This window comes from Columba livia, chromosome 5, assembly GCF_036013475.1.
Source record: "Columba livia isolate bColLiv1 breed racing homer chromosome 5, bColLiv1.pat.W.v2, whole genome shotgun sequence".
In the NCBI taxonomy this organism is placed as follows: Eukaryota; Metazoa; Chordata; class Aves; order Columbiformes; family Columbidae; genus Columba; species Columba livia.
In genome coordinates, this window is record NC_088606.1 from 36,059,296 (window position 1) to 36,078,413 (window position 19,118).

Genomic DNA, 19,118 nt, shown 5'->3' on the forward strand with positions numbered 1-19,118 from the left:
GGGAAAAAATCTTCTGCGTGGCTGATGTCTGTTTTAATGAGGCTTACATCATTTTCTTGTTCAAGCTTTTAAGCTCCTGTGTATCTCTTCAGTTCAAAGGCAGCTGAGTAATCAAGCACTGCATAACTGTTCTCCACAAAGTAGCTTTGATAATCAGAATTTTTCATGAATCCAGGAGGTGTTCCTGCTCTGGTGTACTGCCATCCTGCAAGCCCTCTCTTCAAATTAATGAAGTCAAGTGGCGTGTCAACAGCAATGTCATGCATCTGCTTCGTGGATGCTATGCACAACAGATACCATCCCACTCATTTCTAGATTGTACTGTTCATTCTGTTCCATAAAACTAAATAAAGAGGGTCAGCAAATTGAGGTAATAATGTAGATACTGTTTATCAGACTGGCAAAATTAGCAGAGAAAATTAAGATATATTTAAAATTACGTGGACTCTTTATGCAAAGCATGATGTCTGCAGCTTCAAAAATGTATGTGCAATACACATAATATTTGTGCAGACACAATCTGCTGCAGATGGAGGTTTCTACTGTTGAGAGAAAGTTTGGATTTGTGCTTACTTACCTATATGAAGAGTTTCATAAGTTGCATGTAATCCTTATAAAACAAACTTTCTTGGTTGTGTTTACAGAAAATGCTGTGATATGATCTGAAACACATAGAGAGAATATTTTTTTCCGTCAATAGCAGCATGTTAGAACAGCACACTCTCTTCTTGTGCACAATGTCACTCTGACTTTGAAAATCACCAAATGAAACAGTTTTGCTATCTGGAAATGAGACTTCCCATCAAAATCTACTTACATTGATTAAGGTATTCACCATTATATTTGAGCACCTGTTACAGTTCTGTCCTTGAAGGAAAAATATCCAAGAATGGTACTTTTACAAGACATTTCAAAGGATTTATCATAGTGAATTAGACGATTAATCTAGTTAATCCAGTATCCTGCCCATAGCAATGCCCAGGGCTTCAGAATATAGCTTCTGATTTGTACCTGCTCAGACAGTGAGTGTTATTTCTCGGCTTCATGGTGATTTGTCTCAGGCCTTTTAAAACAATCTTGTCCTGTTATGCTCAAATGCCAAAGTTATTTTGTTTATTCTTTCAGAAGTTAGTAGTCTTCAATTATTTATTCCCTTTGCATTGTCAGTCCAAAGGAGAAGATGCTCATTGTTATACAACAAATGAAACTAGTAGTAGTATATTGTTATCTGATTACACCAAATATGTGTTAATATGCAATTTGAATGATAACTCTGCATTAAATCCACTAAAGGCAAGGAGAATGTTTGCTACGATGTTGATTGAAGATTCAGTAGCTAACTCTTGTAAGGAGCATTTTGTGTTAATTGCAGAGTCTTGGAACTACCAGCCTGAAGTAGAACAGAAAGTTTGACAGATGTGAGTGACAAAAAGAAATGTGCCACATATGGCAAAAAGAGAGAAGCCTTCTGCAAAGGCATTCTGTAAATGTCTCCTTTCTTTAGAAAACAAAAACAAACTAATGTAATCATTCAGTTTATTACAATAGAATTTCTATCACATCTTTCATTTTGGAAGAATTCAGTGCATTTTGCAACTACCTAAAGAGGATATAGAGTGCTATTGGTTGGAAAGAGTTACAGAGATAGAATTTTTAATGCCTTGCATTATAGAGATGGTAAAGAAAGGGATATATTATACAAGTTGTTCTACTGGAAATGCTGAAAAAAGTGCAGCACATCCAGTAATCTTCAACTTTTTACATGACATGTAAAGAAAAAACCCTATGGTGAACTATTCCAGTGGTATGGTACCCTCATAAACACAGGTGTGAACTGGGCCCTCACCTGCTGTGAGTTTGGACATATTTTGGGTTTGTTTGGTTGGGTTTTATTCCTTTCTAAATTAATTTTATATATATATTTTTTTTTCTTTTTTTTTTTTTTTGCATATATATATATATACACACATCATGTGTATATATTGGGTACAGAAGTAGGAACAGTTCCATTTTATTAAACTTCAACAACAGTTAAATATAGACTTGTTTGCTTTTTACTGTCCCTTCCGTTACTCTCAAACCACAACCAAAAGCAAGCACACTTCGTAATCCAGAATTAGGATGTGTCCAGACAGGTGGTCTTCCTCCTATGAATAACTTCTAAATAATTAAGCAAGATAAAATGAAACAGCCTGGAGCAAGCTCCAGATAAGGTCTTCAGCCACATCGCAACCTAATGAGAAAAATATCCTGAAAGCAGCGTCAGCCTAGCGATAGTGCAGTGAGTGTGCACGTGTCATTGGGCTTCAAGAACGATCTACATTGACCTGTGTAATGAGTGAGTTTTCCTTGCTGCATTTCAATCTGTACCCTTATTGGCAAAGGAATACTTAGATCTTGAGAGACTTTTCCTATTGCAAACTGTATCATAATCTTAAGCAATATCATATTGCATACAGATTATTACTTAGACGTGGAACAGTTGGTTCTGAACACGACACCGACGGTAGCCAACAACAGACTTGCTTCTTTCCTCTTGCCTTCAACTAGGAAAGACTTATGCTGGTTTTTGGATAAAATTATCCTGAGATTTCAGAAGGGGCAGCTGAGAAAATGTCTCTGTTTCCTAAAGAGCAAAGGAGGAGTGGTTTTTCTTCAGCCCGTATGTTTTATATTTTCTTCCAAAGAAAACAGAGTTCAGCCATTCTTTATAGGCCATTTAGGGTATCCAGGATACCCAGTACCTTAAAAAAAAGTCATGGAGGCATGCCATAATATCTGCAGGCCCTGTTTCCCTTTAAAAAACAGCAGTATATAATTCTGTCTGATTGACTACAGCCCACGCTATGGCACCAGCGATCTGCCTTTCTGTCTGCCGTAGATTGTTACCTACCTCTTACAAAGCAGTATGACTTTGGAGAGTGGATATAACCCAACACAAATAGAAAAGTTTTGCAAGGTAACCACACTGGGATGCCAAAGAAGATGCTGCATCAGTCACTGGACATGGTGGAGAAAGGGTCTTGAGTATTCCTGCCTGTAAGGCCTAACCAGGGTAAAGGACACTTAAGGACTCTCGGGTGAGGAGATGAGGAATGTGAAGGGTTTGCATGCACTTGAGATATCTACTTAGTGAAGCCGTGCAGTGTTTCTTGTGTCACGTAGACTGCAGTGCACACAGCACCAAGTAATGCGAACTGCTGCTTCTGTTTCACTAAACCATGGGCAAAGACAGGATGCTCAGCGGAAAGGATTTTTCTTTCTGAGACCTTTTGAAACACACAGTTTCTGTTGGTCTCTGAAAGGTCAGCCAGGACTTGCATAGTATTTCTAATTTTCCCATTTTCAGTTCAAACCCCAAAATAACCACAGTGATTCTGGTTTTTAGTGAAATATAGACAAAGTTCCCAAAGGATAACCCGCTTGCCATTTGCAGCCTGCAAAGCCTTGATAACCCATAATGTCATTTTGTAATTGTAGTGTGGTATTTAACTGAGGTGCTGTATTCCAGATGAAGTCCTTTATACAATCACTGGCATTATTGCCCATTCATTCAATTGCATTCTAAGAAGGAACAGCCTTGCGTGAAAACTTTCAGGGTCATTAAAGTAAAAACATACTGTTGAAGGAGCCTTACATACAGTCATAGCAATTGGTCAGCTTCTGGTCAGTTCACAAATGTTAAATGCAATGTATGTGTTTAATATATTGGAGATTCTTTCCGATTCCTATGGTCTTGTAGAAGCTGTATAACTGAGTTTCTCCATGGCATGCCTTGAGACTCTGTTAGCATCAGCACTGCTGTTAGGTGGCTAATGCCCACTTCAGAGACACCAAAACTGAAATATACTCAGCTTCTATCCTTCGCCTTCATAGTTATACTCTTTGTATGGAGGAACATCGCAGCTCCCCTTACACTGCTTCTTGTGAAGGTGAATAGACCCTTGAACAGGATGGATTGTGTTTTTTCAAGATGAAGCAGATGTACAGCTGGCTTTGCTGCAGAGCCCTCTAATGGGCAACATAGACAAAGGATTTACACTTTTCACTGATGGAAGTTTGACATGAGCCTTACCCCCATTTCTGCACACACCAAATAAGCTAGACCGGTAGCACTGCAGCCTGCTTGGTGGCCAGTAATTTTCATGTATCAGGTCCCTTTATATAGCCCTGTCAGCTCATCTAAATCATAATTTGTATTGTGACCAATTGTGCAAATTACATACTTTTTGACACTTGTATTAGTGGTCTTCAGTCCCAACCTAAAGTATCCCACTGTTCCTGTTGCAAAGCTTTCAGAGAGAAAGGTGCCAAACAGTGTGTTCACTTAATGAGGCTGCGTTTCTTGACTTGAATAGAGCAGTGTGGAGGCTGAAGAAGGAAAAGATATTATCCTGGCGCTGTGTCTTTCTTAAAATACGTGTGTGTGTGTACATCTGTATGTGTGCACACAGACACACTCAACTGCTAATAGTTCCATGCTGCTAATCTGCTTGCTTGTTCTTTTCTGTAGCCCAGATGATTTACTGAATGCACTGAATGAGGGTATCAGCCGTGCTGATGTGATCATTACATCAGGAGGTGTATCTATGGGGGAAAAGGTATGCTAAATTTAAGTATGACTTGCTACAATATATGTAAGAATTTCAAGCCAGAGTCTGTCATCAGAGCTTCTACTTTTGTATGAATGTTTACTAAAAAGGGATCTTACTTTTTTTAGAACACTTAAATGTGAATTAATTAAGAAAATAGTCTTCTGTGCTATCCTCAATCCTTTTGTTCTTATTACTGTACTAAAGTAGACATGGTACAACAGGGAAGATTTTGTGATGTGAGTGATTTGCAGATATGTTTTTATTTAAGGAATGATTTAGGTAGTTATGATGAGGAAGGTGCTTGGTTAACAGCACATGAAGGCAACAGACTTCTTTGAGTTCATAGAGTAGGTAAAATGTAGATAGAATAAAGCTACTTTGAATGTACTTCGAAAAGCAACCTGAGTGTATAAATAGCTCTTTCTTACTCAGCAGATCTGTTTCCTGAATACGCCAAAGCTTTATCTGTTACAAAAATAGTTTTATCACATTTTGCGCCTGATAGTCCTACAGAGGCAATACATACGAGACACAGTGAGCTGATATATTTGCCTTTTGAATCATTAACAGAATTGTTGATTGAGTTCCTGTTGGTAACCCCTGTGCCAAAACCATCAAAGAAAATAGGGATACACAGATGCTGGTGGGGCGTAGATGAACCTGCAGGACATTTATTAATCATGACTTATGCGAAGGAAAACTCAGATTACTTTTTGATCCCAGGCTGAATCTGTGAGTTTGGCAGGTAAAAGAAACATCTCTCCTTTTATAATTAACAGATACTAAAAACAGTCATTAGGAGATGGCAAACATGAGTGCTGTTTTTGTCACTTTTCTGAGTAGAAATCATATTGTTGGATACATCGTGAAAATGGATAACCAGTTAAACCAGTGCAAATTACTTTCAATCCCGTTACTGTCCTCAGTATTCCCAGAAAAACAATCAAGGACAAGTGCTGGTCTTTAAATTGGGAATGTGGCGACACAGGAACACGGGGAAGTGACTGGACTGCTGAATGGTCTGACAGGCATTTCTGGCTAATTTATCCCCAGTCTGAATTTGAGGCAACAGCATAAAGTCAGAAAGCTCTATATTCCACTGATGGTTACTCCTCTGATACTGAGCTTTCAACAGTTTTAATGAAATAACTGTGAACATCCAAAAAGTAAATATAAAGTAAAAACGGGGTTAGTGCAATCAGTAATTGAGAATTCATGCCTGGCTGAGAAAAGTTGCTGCTTTCCAAGTATTTGAACAAACACACACACACACACAAGATGGGAAAACTGCAAGGGAGCTTCAGATTTACTGCTTCCAAAGTCTTTCCTCACAGCTGACTGTTATGTCCTGTGTCTTTAATATCACTAAACACAACAGACAGGATACCACATTTCTGAGGATAGCAATAAAGACTAAACAAGTAATTCAATTTGTTTTAATAACTGGATCAATTGTGTTAATGCAAAATCATTTAACTTGAACACACAAACCACAAGCAGTTTTTCCTTTCTAAGGACTGTTAAACCCAGCCACTGTGAATTAGACCATGTCCCCAAGAAATTACAATAATTACAGTATCCTGGAAAACTATGATTTCTACAGTACAGTATTGATATCAAAAGTACTAGGAGATCTCTGAGTCTACTGCTAGAAAGCTTCCATGGCAAAAGTTAAATAACTGGATGATTATAAGTCTTAACTTTGAACCATAAAGGCTTTTTTTCCATCTTTGACATAGAAAATGTTTTAGTAGTAGATATTTGTGGGGTCCTCTAAGATTCTGATGCTGCAGCTGACTTTTAAGTAAATATATTACAATGACCTTCTGGAGTCAGGTTTGGCACCTAAAATGAGTCTGTTCTTCACCTCTTCTTTTTGAAAATACATTCATTCAAATACTGGCAATTCCCCACTGGACTGTAGCACTTTAAGGATATGAAAAGTCTTTCATCTTCACTTGATGTTAATTAAGTGCTTTGAATGCTTAAATGATGTAAGCCACTTTGATGTTACTTAATTGATTTTCTTTCTTTAATTTAAACAGGACTATCTTAAGCAGGTGCTGGATATTGATCTTCACGCACAGATTCACTTTGGCAGAGTTTTTATGAAACCAGGGTAAGAAATCTTTCTACTTGGACAGCGTAGATGGAGGCTGTATTGGGCCAAATGCCCCGTATGAGTGCTCCAGTACATTTCAGTTTTCCAAATATACGATAAACCACATGGCAGATATATATGGGAAAAGAAGCAAAATCAGTCCTATTCAGATTAGTCATCAGCTTTATGGGTGAAATTAACTGGAACAGAGAGATTGCTCTGGATCAATAGGAGAGATTTCTCTGATAACTGCTGCAAATCAGGTTTGGGCGCTGGGGGGAAACCAGCATGGTATAACCATGGCCACAGTCTTCCCTGTGGTCACAGAGCTCAGATATTGGCATTGTTATGAAATAACCGGTAAATATAAGGACATTTAACTGCTGGTTTGCTTAATGAGCATCTCATTTCACTTGAAAATTTGCGTAAGCCATATTCCTGCAAACAAGCAATTTCTTGAGAGAGGTGGAATGACAGCCAATTTATGAATTTTTATCTAATTGGCATATTGAGCATAGTAATTTTAAAGTAAACACAATCCTTTATGTGTTTAGTTTGCCTCAGAAAACTGTTTCAGCATTGCTTTCGTTTGCTGTAGCACTGCTGTTATAATTAATGAGTCTAGAATTGTGCTTTGTAGGGAAAATGAAAACTAGATGTATTGAAAATGGAGAGTTCCCTTTCACAATACAGTAGCGGGAAGATGTTTGCAGCTCTGCCTCAGTAGCCACGGAGGGCAGTTTGTTCGCAGGCTGGTTTGGCACAGCCCAGTAACACAAGGCCAAGAGCGGCTTTGAGGCATGGTTCCTTCTAGCCCATAGCTTGTTGCCAGGGGTCCGAACAAAAAGCAGCTGTTTGCTGTGAAAATAGACAAATACTTTTACTGTCTCTGCATACCATCCAGTAAAGAACTGCATGTGGGTTTGGTGCTGGTGCCGCTACTACCACCACCTTGCTTCTATAAAAGGAACAAGTGATCTAAAAGTATGTTTTTTTCCTGTGCTGGGTGTAGCCCAGGCTTGGAAATTGCTCACTGCTTTGGTCATGCTGCTACAACCAATGTGGGGAAGTCCCGAATGTGGGATCTGCACTCCAGCCTCTGCTGCTAACAAGAATGGGTAACCTGATGTAGAGAATTCAGAGTATTAAATTCTGGTTCTGGCCTATCTGAAAGCAAATGTAATTCCTTCTTCTGGTGAACCCTCTGTAGACTTACAGCAATAAACTTTTAATAACTAGCCAGGAAAGTTTTGAGAAATCGTGTTTTACCCAGGCATCCATTTTCATTTTATGCCATATTTCTTACTGCTACCAAAACATTGGTCAGCTAATCTGTAAACACTCTCATTTGCATTGGCTGTAGTGCAATAGCAAATATGTGTCTTAGTTTTTATTACTTGTCTTAAAAGGCATTAGATATGAATTGTGATTACTATATTGGGAAAAATTCCCTTGAGTAAGTTCCAAGAGTGAAGCCAGAATTTGCTTTGTATTCCTGTATTTTGACGTGCTACGTGACTGCAGAGGGATGCCTGGGATTTACCATTCCTCTGCTTGATCTGAAAGTTGCCGAGCTAATGTTAGGCTGCATCTTGTCTAGCAGACTTTACCAATGGTGGTGTTGAAATCTCTTATGAAAATTCAGAGTTTCCAGTAAACATGAATTAGCAATTAGATTTTATGTACCTCAGGCTGTGCACTGGTTATAAGATTTGGAGGTCTGGCACATGGTTCCTGTTATGTTAGAGACATTTCAAAAGAGAAACTTCAAACACCAGCTTCCCCTGGTAAAACAGGATATCGATTAGTTCTAGCAGATACAAAACTAGGTAGTAATGATCAAAGCGTGGCAAATCTCCAAAGTTGCTGCTGGTCAGCAACTGTCATCTGCTGAGCAGGTGATCATTGTTAGCTCAAGATGAAGCCAAGCAACGCAGCCTAATTGTTGTTCCTATAAAGTATAATTTCTAATGTGTGAACGAATGATCTTAACATAGGTATACAGAAAACTTTTTAAAACGGATGAGTCCCTTTTCTTTGCCAGCCACATTCTCGAGCCATCACATTACTGCACAGTCTGTATAACTGTCACAGCGCTGGTAGCAGGTCCCTGAAGGTGGCTGAGGAGCTGCTGTGCCAGGCAGAGCGGGCTCTCCCCTGGCAGAGCTGGGTCGTACCTGACAGCAGCTCTGCCTGCGCTCCTGCATTGGCTCCTCTGAAACACTGCTCCGTCGTCACCACCGCTGTAGACAATGGAGTGAAGGAAGTCAGAGTCACTGATGTTAAAACAATTTGGAGAGCCTTCTGTGAAAAACAAAGACCGCTCTGTAACTGCATCATTTCAGTATTACTTCTTCATTAACTGGCTTCTAGCATAAAGACAGGATGTAGGTTTTTGATTACTAGTTCATCTGCTCTTAGATGTTTCCTCACCAGAAGCAAAATCATCTACTTAAAACTTCATAGCTGAAAACCAAGAAAAAGTAAATGTTCTGTTATCAGGAGGAGAGGATTGTACCCTCAGTGTGGAATAAGCAGCAGATGCTAATGAACTGCTGCTAGCGAGAGAGAGATCCCATTTTGTTTTCATTTCCAAATGTTTTAAATAATAACATAATAATGTTCAGTCAGAGTCTAGTGCAAATATTAAATAGCTTTCTTTTTCCATAGCCTGCCAACAACTTTTGCAACTCTGGATATTGATGGTGTAAGAAAAATAATCTTTGCACTCCCAGGTAAGATGTTCTGTGGATTGCTTTTGTTGCTGTGCATAGATTACAGATATGAAACAGAATAATGACATTTCACAGCACCTGTGTCTGGTGTTGGCATCTCTAAGGAAGGTACCTGCAAGGTCTTCCCAGAAATTTCCAGAAGAGATGAACTTACAGGGATATAATAAGGAGTTCTTTCTTGTTCCTGTCCTCAGAATTTGCCAGTGTACAGGCCTTATGATTTCTGCCATCCGACTATTTCCTTGCGTTTTGTAAGCAGTATTATACAGGGGTGTTTTTTTCCTACAGCTCCCTCCACCTTCACAGTAAATATCTGTGCATGTGAGTCAGTGCATCCACTCTGAAGTACTGAAATGGAGGCAAAAAGGACAGAGTGCCAAGGAATATGGCACAGACTTGGGTTTTTTTAATCATGATCGTACTGTGGAATCAAAAGAGGGCAGCATCGCTTCACTTCCTGCATGCAGCATTGCCCTGGAAATCACCACGTTCAGAATAAACATTTCCTTAGAGATCTGGCTACAAATTTCTGTCCTCCTAGATCAGGAGGAATTTATTTTATTCTTATTGCTCTGGCTTTGCATGGATTTCTGACTACACAAGGAATCCTATTCTTGGTAAGCTGGTGGTTTTCAGATATACCTCTAGTGCTTTTTGTCTCTCTTGTTTTAGTTGCTGCTGTACATTTTCTTCCAGGGGAAAAATCAATGGAGCATCTGTGTGATTGTAGTATTTGCTTTAGAACTGACATCTAGGGAAGTCCAGATGTGTAAGACAAGTGGTGTTTAACAGACATTGGTCACACACCTCTCTTGTCAGTTAACAGAAAATGTATAAGTCAGAAGAATTCTCCTCAGAATTACTAGTACATAATTTTGACACTCTGTGAGGGAATTGAAAGTTATTTTTCCATAGGTCTTGGAAACCTTAATCATTAATCAAGAGCCCTGTCAGCTAGGACCCATACCTGTGCACAGTAAACCCTGCCCCAGCCCCAGACATAATGCAAAAGGTGATGGAGGAACAGAGGCAAATGTTGGGGCCTGAGGAACGCGGGGCAGTTTGGCCAGGGCAGGGTGGCAGCACACCGTCAGCCAGACAGTGCAGCTTTCAACAGGTGCGCTCGCCACGTGCCGCTCCACGCTTGAGTGAAACGTTTCCTGTACGTAACATGGAAAGCTCTTTAGAGTCCTTTAGGGTCCCGTTGCTATAAAAACATGAGATCACTTTCAGCATTTCACAGAGTAAATCAAGAGGCATTCACCACCAACTGTTCTTTGTCCAACAGGCAACCCTGTGTCAGCCGTCGTCACCTGCAATCTCTTTGTTGTTCCTGCACTGAGGAAAATGCAGGGTATCCTGGATCCTCGGCCCACCATCATCAAAGCCAGGGTAAGGAGGTCGTCCTTCATGTGAAAATTCTCTCGAGATGTTGAAGCACAGTTTTCAGAGCTCTTGGGGCTCTGAAAGGCTGTCTTGTGTGGGTAATCTGAGCCCTAGACTAATTATGGCAAGTCAAAGGAAGTTTACACAAAGCAGGGGTACATTCTCGATCTCTGCCAATGGTAATATTAAGTCCTATAATTTCTAGGAGTTAGATGGCCATCTAATGCAGCGAGATATACAGATGCAGAGGCAGCCCTTTGCCAATCAGGCAGGAAGGATGCTTTCCTGTCTGAAGAAAAAAGAGGTTTAACCTGTGGTAAATAAAGCAGAGTAATGTGGGACTACCTAAATAGTTGGGTAGTTCTGTATTAGCAACAGAAAATACAAACCTTAAAGCCTTTCTGTTCTTGAGTTATTTATATAAGTAACCCACATGACCCCCACCCTCAGCAATATAAATCCCTTAAACTCTTCATTTCGCTCTTATAATCAATCATGGATATTGTAACTCTGTTTAATATAAATTCAAGGCATGTCATTATAATGTATTATTCTTCTATTTTTGATTCAAATCAAGTACCAAGGAACACATTACCTTCTATTGTTTTCCTAGTGTTCTTGGCTATGCACTTTTCTCTTACTGCTTATTCTGTCTCTCACTTATCCTCAGGCATCCAGAATTTTCTTTATCTCACAGTTAAAATATTTTAAAACAGAGAGCAATTTGGAGTGATCCTCACTTTTGCATGAATTTTCCAATGTGTTCCACTAAATTCCATTGTGAGCCATCTCCTGTATGTCTTTTCATTTCAAAGATTGGCCATTTCCCTTTTGTCAGAGCTAGCAGGATTTTGAATGTGAATACAATTTTTATCTTTATGCAGTGTAATCCAGAGAGCAAAAACAATAAAGTTTTTTTTTTTTCCAGAGAAATACTGTCTTTAAAGTAAAGGAACAGCTTTGGAATATTCAACTTAATGCATGTACACTCCATCATACACTTTGATACCATAATATCACAGTTGTATTTCCCTTAAATACTGCAATCTCTACCTTCTACAGCTTTCGGTCTTGCACTAGACACTATCAAACTTCAAAACGCAAGTTTTTAAAAAGACTGCTTTTGAGGAAAAACAGTTAAGCAGATGATTCCGATACCATAGCCAGTGCAATCTGGATGCATGACATTCTCATCCTTTCTCTGCTTCTTCTACAGTTATCATGTGATGTAAAATTGGACCCCCGCCCAGAATATCATCGGTGCATACTGACTTGGCATCACCAAGAACCACTACCTTGGGCACAGAGTACAGGTTAGTGCCCAGTCACACAGGCTGACAGACACACTCACACAAGTCCTTGCCTTCCCACATATATGTCTGAAAGCAACCAAGCGTGTGCACGTTTTTTCATATAACCTTCCTTATGCAGGCTGATTTGCTGACTTACTTGTGCATATGCATACATGTACGTTGGTATAAAATTCTGTCATGATATGACTTACCATTTTAACCATTAAAACTTCCTTTTTCTGAACCACCTGTCTCTGTACACATACAGAGAGAGATACACCTGTGCATTTGTATATGTGCACACATCGCTTTTTGTAACCATCCACTTGTGCTTACTTGCACTCCCAGTCACATTTGCTTACTGTTGCTCTTGTGCATGTACTAAATAAACACAGGTTGGGGCTTAGGTAGGAGCAGTCCAAATAAAAGAAGTATGATTCTAGCAGAACTGGAAAAGTAGAAGAGATAGCAGAGGCTGTATGTGTTCTCTTAAAGCAGACTAAGACCTTTATTAGTCATATTTGCCACCTAGGGATACTTCTGGATCCTCAGATGCAGTCGAGGTAAATACTAGATTTGAATATTTTTTAGCTGTATACTGCTGGAATACTGACTCTGCCAGTTCCTCAAGAGATTCAGGTCCTTCAACAACTAATTGTCTTTTTGCTACATCCAAATCGTTCAATACAAAGCACGATTTATGAGTTGCCACGGGGAAAACCTTAGCTCAAATGCATCTTACTGTTAATTCAGAGAAAGTTCTTACCATTTACTCCCAAGATCACACAGCCTCTGACATATTTCCAGGTATAAGTCAAGGTATTACCTACATCTATAACACCCTACTTGGTTTAACTCTGTTTTGTTGTGCATCGCTTCTTTCCTTACACAAGCAGACTGTCTGGAATGATTTCTCTGTCAACCTGGAAGTCTGAAAACCAAGAAACTAAACAGCATGACTTTGTATTGCATTTTCATTTTTTGTCAGTACTATCAATATGATACTTCTGATTTTCACGACACGTTGTGAAGCTCAGTGTCCCAAAGAAACCCATTCTTTTGAGGTGATATATGTTATATATAACCATATATAACTATAGAGGGGTCTGACCCTAGGATCCCCCTGAAAAATGTGAAGTCCGAGTGAAGGTGTCCAAGTGAAGCTTTCCAGTTCCTCTTTCCTGCGTTCTCAGGTTACAGCTCGAGCTGGGTGTCTCTGGAGAGGGACCCCTAACCCCGATCACCCCCTGCAGTTATACCCAGACCACCCAGTACCCAGTCCTTAAGTTCAATCACTTAATTCTGGTTGGTGATCTCTTGATTTTTGTATTGGTTTTCTTTGTTGCTGGGCTGGCCTTCTTCTGAAGTTACCTCATTCTCTTTAAAGTGTTTTGTTGGTACTTACCTTGTTATTTCTGCTCACATCTGCCAGATTTGGCTAGTTCTGTGTAAGCAGCATTAGTAGTATCAAAAAGTTTACTCTCCATCAGCTCTTGCGGCCTAGGGCTTCAACCACTTTAACTACTAGTGCTTAGCTACTCCTGTTACACGAGACTATTCAGAGCGAAGAATACAGTTAATCAAACTTATTCTTTAACAGTACCTTAAAAGCATTCTAGACTCTGCTGGTTTTAGTCTTTGTACAATTGGAATTAGATACACAAATTGGAAAGTAAAGGCAGAAAACAGAAAAGCAATTTACTATGACAAGATATGAGGTACAGATAATGTGGCAGGCTGGATTGGAACGCAATAGGCAAAGGAAATGAGAGTTTTGAGAGCCGGAGCAACGAGAGGCTGACTGATTCTCTACAGAGTTCTCTGTTTCCATCCACCTTGCAATGGCAAGATCCCAGCTCTTTTAATAAGTCAGCAATGTGAACATCTTCGTAAGAACAGCTCTCGTTTCCTCCATGGTGTGTTGCAGCTTTTGAAACTAACTGAGAACTTAGCTGAACAACTTCTCTCTCTCCTGCAGGGAATCAGATGAGCAGTCGTCTGATGAGTATGCGCAGTGCCAATGGACTGTTGATGCTACCTCCAAAGACAGAGCAGTATGTGGAGCTTCACAAGGGGGAGGTGGTGGATGTCATGGTCATTGGAAGGCTATGATGTCACCAGCAAGAGTGAAGCTTTGATGCATGTCCACATATCATTGACTGTATCCTGTAATATGCAACGGCACAGCTAGTTTTTCTGATTTGGATAAAAGTTGATCAGTATAGTCAACATCTTGAATTATATTTCAAATGGAATTTAAATAAATACCTTTTAAAAAAAACTTTAAAACAAATCTTAACAAAGAAATTTATTCTGATTATATCAAAGCAACTTTTTCCTTTCCTTGCAATTGCTTTGTGTGTTCAATGCTAGTTCTAATAGCGGTAGCTTTTAGTAGACAGCAGTAGGTGCCTGCAGAACTTGTGTTTTTTCTCATCTTTAAGATACAACTACTTACGCTCTTAAAACAAGGCTGTCTGCTTATTTATACTAGCGTAGACAACACTTGGATTTCCCTTATTAGTATGCTTCATAACCGCTTCACAGAGAGCTTCTGCTTGTTCTTTATCTTGTATCTCGTGTTGATGTGCACAGTGCCAAAAGCAGAGTGGCTGCGCTGGGAACCCAATGAAGCCCCGAGGTTTCCTCACCTCGCTGCGCATTCAGGGATCTCTCTTGTCCCAGCAGCCACCCAGCTCAGTACTCTTGGGCAGTAACTGGATACCTTTTATTTCAACAAACAAAAAAATTGCTTCCTTAAGTGCTGACAGCCTTTTTAACCAATACATTTAAAAATGTACAGAACTAAAAACTAAAAAAAATCAAAGACTGATCTTGTACAGATATTAGTGTTACCAGCATTCGTGTGGAAATTAAATGAGCAAAGAAATAAAACTAATGTTAAACAACTCTGTACCATAACATTTTCTGTAATGATATTGAAACTTAAATGAATAAAAAGAATCCTTAATCATTATTTAAAATTTCACCTGTTTAGCCTTGTTGTTTGAACCAAAACCATAGTGGTTTAAGCGGGTACTTGGGGTGGAGGAAGAGGACAGGAAGGAGGGGGAGGTGGTGTATGGAATCCAGGGCCTTCCCCCGTGTATGGTATCATGAGTGAACTGAAAGTACCGAGTGAGCGCTCTCCCTCACCTTCCCAGGGACAAAGTGGAAGCAGCATTTGCTGTGGGGAGGTTTCAATTGGACCAGTCGAAGCTGGAGAACGCTGGGGCTTTTCCATCTGAATTGCGTAGCAGCTGCAAACAGCCATTGTACTGCACTGCGTGGAATTTGATAGAGCATTTGCGGTTTAATTTCATTATATTCTTTTTTTGATACTGGGACTGTTCAACCCTCAGCAGATTATGTATTTTGGTAATTCCACGTTTCGTCTAGGTTTGAGACCATAGCAGTGCCCTACAACATCTTGCTTCTTGGAATTCATGGCTAAAATACTATGCCATCAACTCCGCTCATTAACACAGAACACTTGTCTATAGTATTTTTTGAAGACTTAGTCAGGGAGGGCACAGAAAACTTGGTTTGTGTCTTGCCTGCCACAGTTGGACCAGGGCTGTAGTTCCATGATAACTGCAGAGGGCACCCCTGAGGCTGGTTTTAAAACCAAACTGTCTTTGCTGTGCAGCAGCCTGAATCCACACCCTGCACAGGCCATTGCGAAGGTTGAAGACAGGTGGACATACACCATGTCCAAAGGCACTCCAGGGGCTGAGCTTTCAGAATAGTAGCAACACAACTTGCTGATCATATTTCTTTGTTCTGGACTACATGACAACATCTGTGATCTCTCTATGTAGCAGCAGGATGGTACTAAACAAAATTCATGAATGCTTGTATTTACTATACCAATATTGTAAACCACAAAAGAAGGAAGAGATAAGAGAGTTAACTCATCTCTGAGAAATAATGTGGAACACTGCCTTTTATAATCCAAAGGATTATTATATAGTTAGGAGTTATTACAGGCAGTGCATATAATGAAAATTGCAAATTTATAAAGGACATCAGCAACAACAACCTCAAGGAAGACTGTTCATGCAATTTGAGATGCTAGACAAAGATAAAAGAGACATGTGAGGAAACTTAGCCAGAAATATCTTGGGTCTGGTTTTCATTAAATCCATTACTCAAATGTGGCAGAGAAGAGTTGGCACAATGCTGTGTTTAATGCACGGCTCTCTGTTCAAACCGGATTTTGGCACCTTAACATTTACCTACCATTGTAACAAGTAAAACATTTAGAGGTTAATCAAGACATTTTTTTTTCCAAATCACTGATAATATAAACTGCTTTAGCCACTCTACTGTCTTTTGTAACCCAGTCTGCCCAGCATGTGAAGTTTTATGCAAGAAAATAAGCTTTGCAGTTTCTGGGAGAGACGCTTACAGCCCAGCCCCTGTTAACACTGACAACCATAGCAGTATGTTGGCGAGGTAACTCTGGGACCAGTATCATAACAAGTTTATTATTTATTAATAAAATTTCTTTATTTATTGTTATTACAACTATGTCTCAATTTTCAAGCCTAAAATCTGAAGAATTTGCCTTGGTAGTTGGAATATAAGTCGATATAAATGTGATATAAATAGATAAATTCAAATCACTTTTATTGTTTTTAACATTCCCAATTCACAGTTTCAGGGGAGGCTGGAAACTTCAGAAGAGAGATCAAGGACAAAAGGATCTTCAAGTATTTGCTTGCTTAAGTTCAAGGACTGGGACTTGCAAATGGAAACATTTTAAGGAACATTTTCACTATTTTTACTTCTCTAGATAAGCACAATCAAAGTAATAACTTACTTACCAACAAGAACTAATGCCAACAGTGACTGAAGATAAGGTCGGTATTACAACATTTGTAGTTTTCTACTTTTTACAGCATTTTCTTCCTTCTCAGTCCCATTCATCCAACTGGGATAATCCTACAGGGACCTACAAATCATACAGCAACTTTCTATCCTGGCTAGCTGGGACCAAAACTTTGATGGTACGCCTGGATTTTAAAATCATTCAAAAAATTGATGTATTGAATCAGATAAGTAGAAGAATAGACTGTCTTCTTCCAAATACCAATTTAAAGACTTTAATTACAGAAATGACAACATTAATTCTATCTTGATACTAAAATATGCTAAACTTGAAATGTCTTTGATCTTGTAAGTAGTTATTACAGGCCTGTATGACTCCAGAGGTTACTAATTAACATGGAATCTTTAGCCTTTTTGATTCTTCAGCTGAGGGGCTGCACTTAAAACATATTACAACGTGGATGCTGCTTAAGGACAATATGCAACTGGAATCCCCCTGCAGGGTGAGTGGATCCACCTTGATTGCAAGTCTGTCAGTGCTGGGATGGCGCGTCCCAGCCTCGTTGCCTTGGCACGGCAGCCGAGTGCAGGGCCTGCCACAAGTCACGCTCCAGAAAGTTCCTCAGGCCAACGCCTCTGCCAGCACTTGCAGGGCAGGAACTACCTCAGAAAGTCAAGACTTTGGTGGGACATCTTATTTTAGAAAAGCAGATGCCAGGCTAAGATATGGCCCAGGACTTCCTATGGCCCTGCCTTAAGTTGTAATACTCAGCTTCTCAAAAATAGCCCCATCGCCTAAACTGATTGTGGGGTTTTGTGTTAAAGAATATATATTTAATAAAAACAAAAACAAAAAAAAAACAACACATGTCACAGTATGGTTTTCTTACATGATAACAACACTGAGGTGTTTTCCAGGTCCCTGTATTTGCAGTGGACAAAGAGAAGACATGCAAAGTAAGGGCCAGATAGCAAAAAGCCACAAGTATTGGTTAATGCTGAAGTGCATACAGATTCATCAGCAATCAAGGTCAATAGTTGGTTTAAAGACAGAGTCTCCTTCTTGGATACATTTATTTGGTATTTTTGAATATATAGCTTTATGCTTCCCCTGAGGAACAAGGTGAGAGAGTGTGAGAGCGTCAGATGAAGAGTCAGAGCCCAATTCAGGCTGCGTTATCAAGCAGTAGGTTGGGCTGACATGTAGTGATCCCTATACTCTCCCTCTTACCTGACAGAAAACTAAGAGTAAGAAGGAAGAGGGTAGATGTTGAAATGCTCAAGCACAAAATTTGCCTAAAAATTTATTTTGTGATGTTATTTTATGCATTTTCCAAAATTCCAGGTAAGACACTCTTTGCTTAGATGCTTTATATCTATGGCAGTCTCCTTCCTGAAGCTATTTCAAGTCAGCTGGTGTTACTCCCATTAAAAAGCTGATTTTTAGTACTACAGGTTAGACAGGGAAAGGCATTTATGCATGCAGTCAAAGGAAGCAGAGACATTTCTAGGAGATGGGGACAAGACGGTGATCAAAGTCACAACTATTGATGAAGAAAAAAGTTTTGCAGCATGGAAAACAATTATAGCAGCTGATGATCGTTAAAGCAGCAAGCTGACAAACAGAGACAAGGTACAGTTTCCCATAGTAATATTTGGTCAGTATTCCTCACTTTCCTAAAGCCAGACAGTCTCGAAACACAAAAGGCAGCATTTGCCCCACCTCAGCTTGATACTGTCAGCAGCTGAACTACTCCCTTTACTCAGAGTGAAAAATCCACGTTGTTGTTTCTTCCGTGTTTTCTTTGCAAACTTGACTTTTGTTTTCTAGTAAGTACATCCCAGCCTCTACCCAGGAAGGTGAGTCCCCATGCTGGATTTAAACTCAGCATTGAAATGCAGACACTTCTTGGCTAATTCATGGGGAGGAAAGGCCTGTTGTGTTTTGCAAATGTGACAGCCTCACGGTGTGCTGCTAGTTGTGTGTTTTCTGAAAGGGCTTAGTGACTCATTTTCAGCATAAGATTAAGACTTGCTCTGTGCATTTGTGCCATATCGCACAAAAGCTTACAAAACTCTTGGAATATGAAGCCTTCAAAAGGGTGATGTACAGATGCTCAGTAACTCTCTAGTTGTCAGACTGGTCTGGCTGGGATTACTCACTCCATCCCAGCAC

General features: G+C 39.7%; 1 protein-coding gene across 50 annotated transcripts in view; it reads left to right on the forward strand.

The window, feature by feature from the left end:
• GPHN (gephyrin) overlaps positions 1 to 15,093 on the forward strand; it is a 295,661-nt gene extending 280,568 nt beyond the window's left edge. For all 50 annotated transcript variants that reach the window (XM_065064293.1, XM_065064318.1, XM_065064297.1 and 47 more), the window contains 6 exons: positions 4,514 to 4,601; positions 6,641 to 6,714; positions 9,367 to 9,431; positions 10,720 to 10,823; positions 12,034 to 12,130; positions 14,088 to 15,093. In XM_065064293.1, the coding sequence (XP_064920365.1) occupies positions 4,514 to 4,601; positions 6,641 to 6,714; positions 9,367 to 9,431; positions 10,720 to 10,823; positions 12,034 to 12,130; positions 14,088 to 14,221 (562 nt within the window). In that variant the 3' untranslated portion in view covers positions 14,222 to 15,093. The remainder of the gene's footprint in view (positions 1 to 4,513; positions 4,602 to 6,640; positions 6,715 to 9,366; positions 9,432 to 10,719; positions 10,824 to 12,033; positions 12,131 to 14,087) is intronic.
• The last annotated feature ends 4,025 nt before the right edge of the window (positions 15,094 to 19,118 follow it).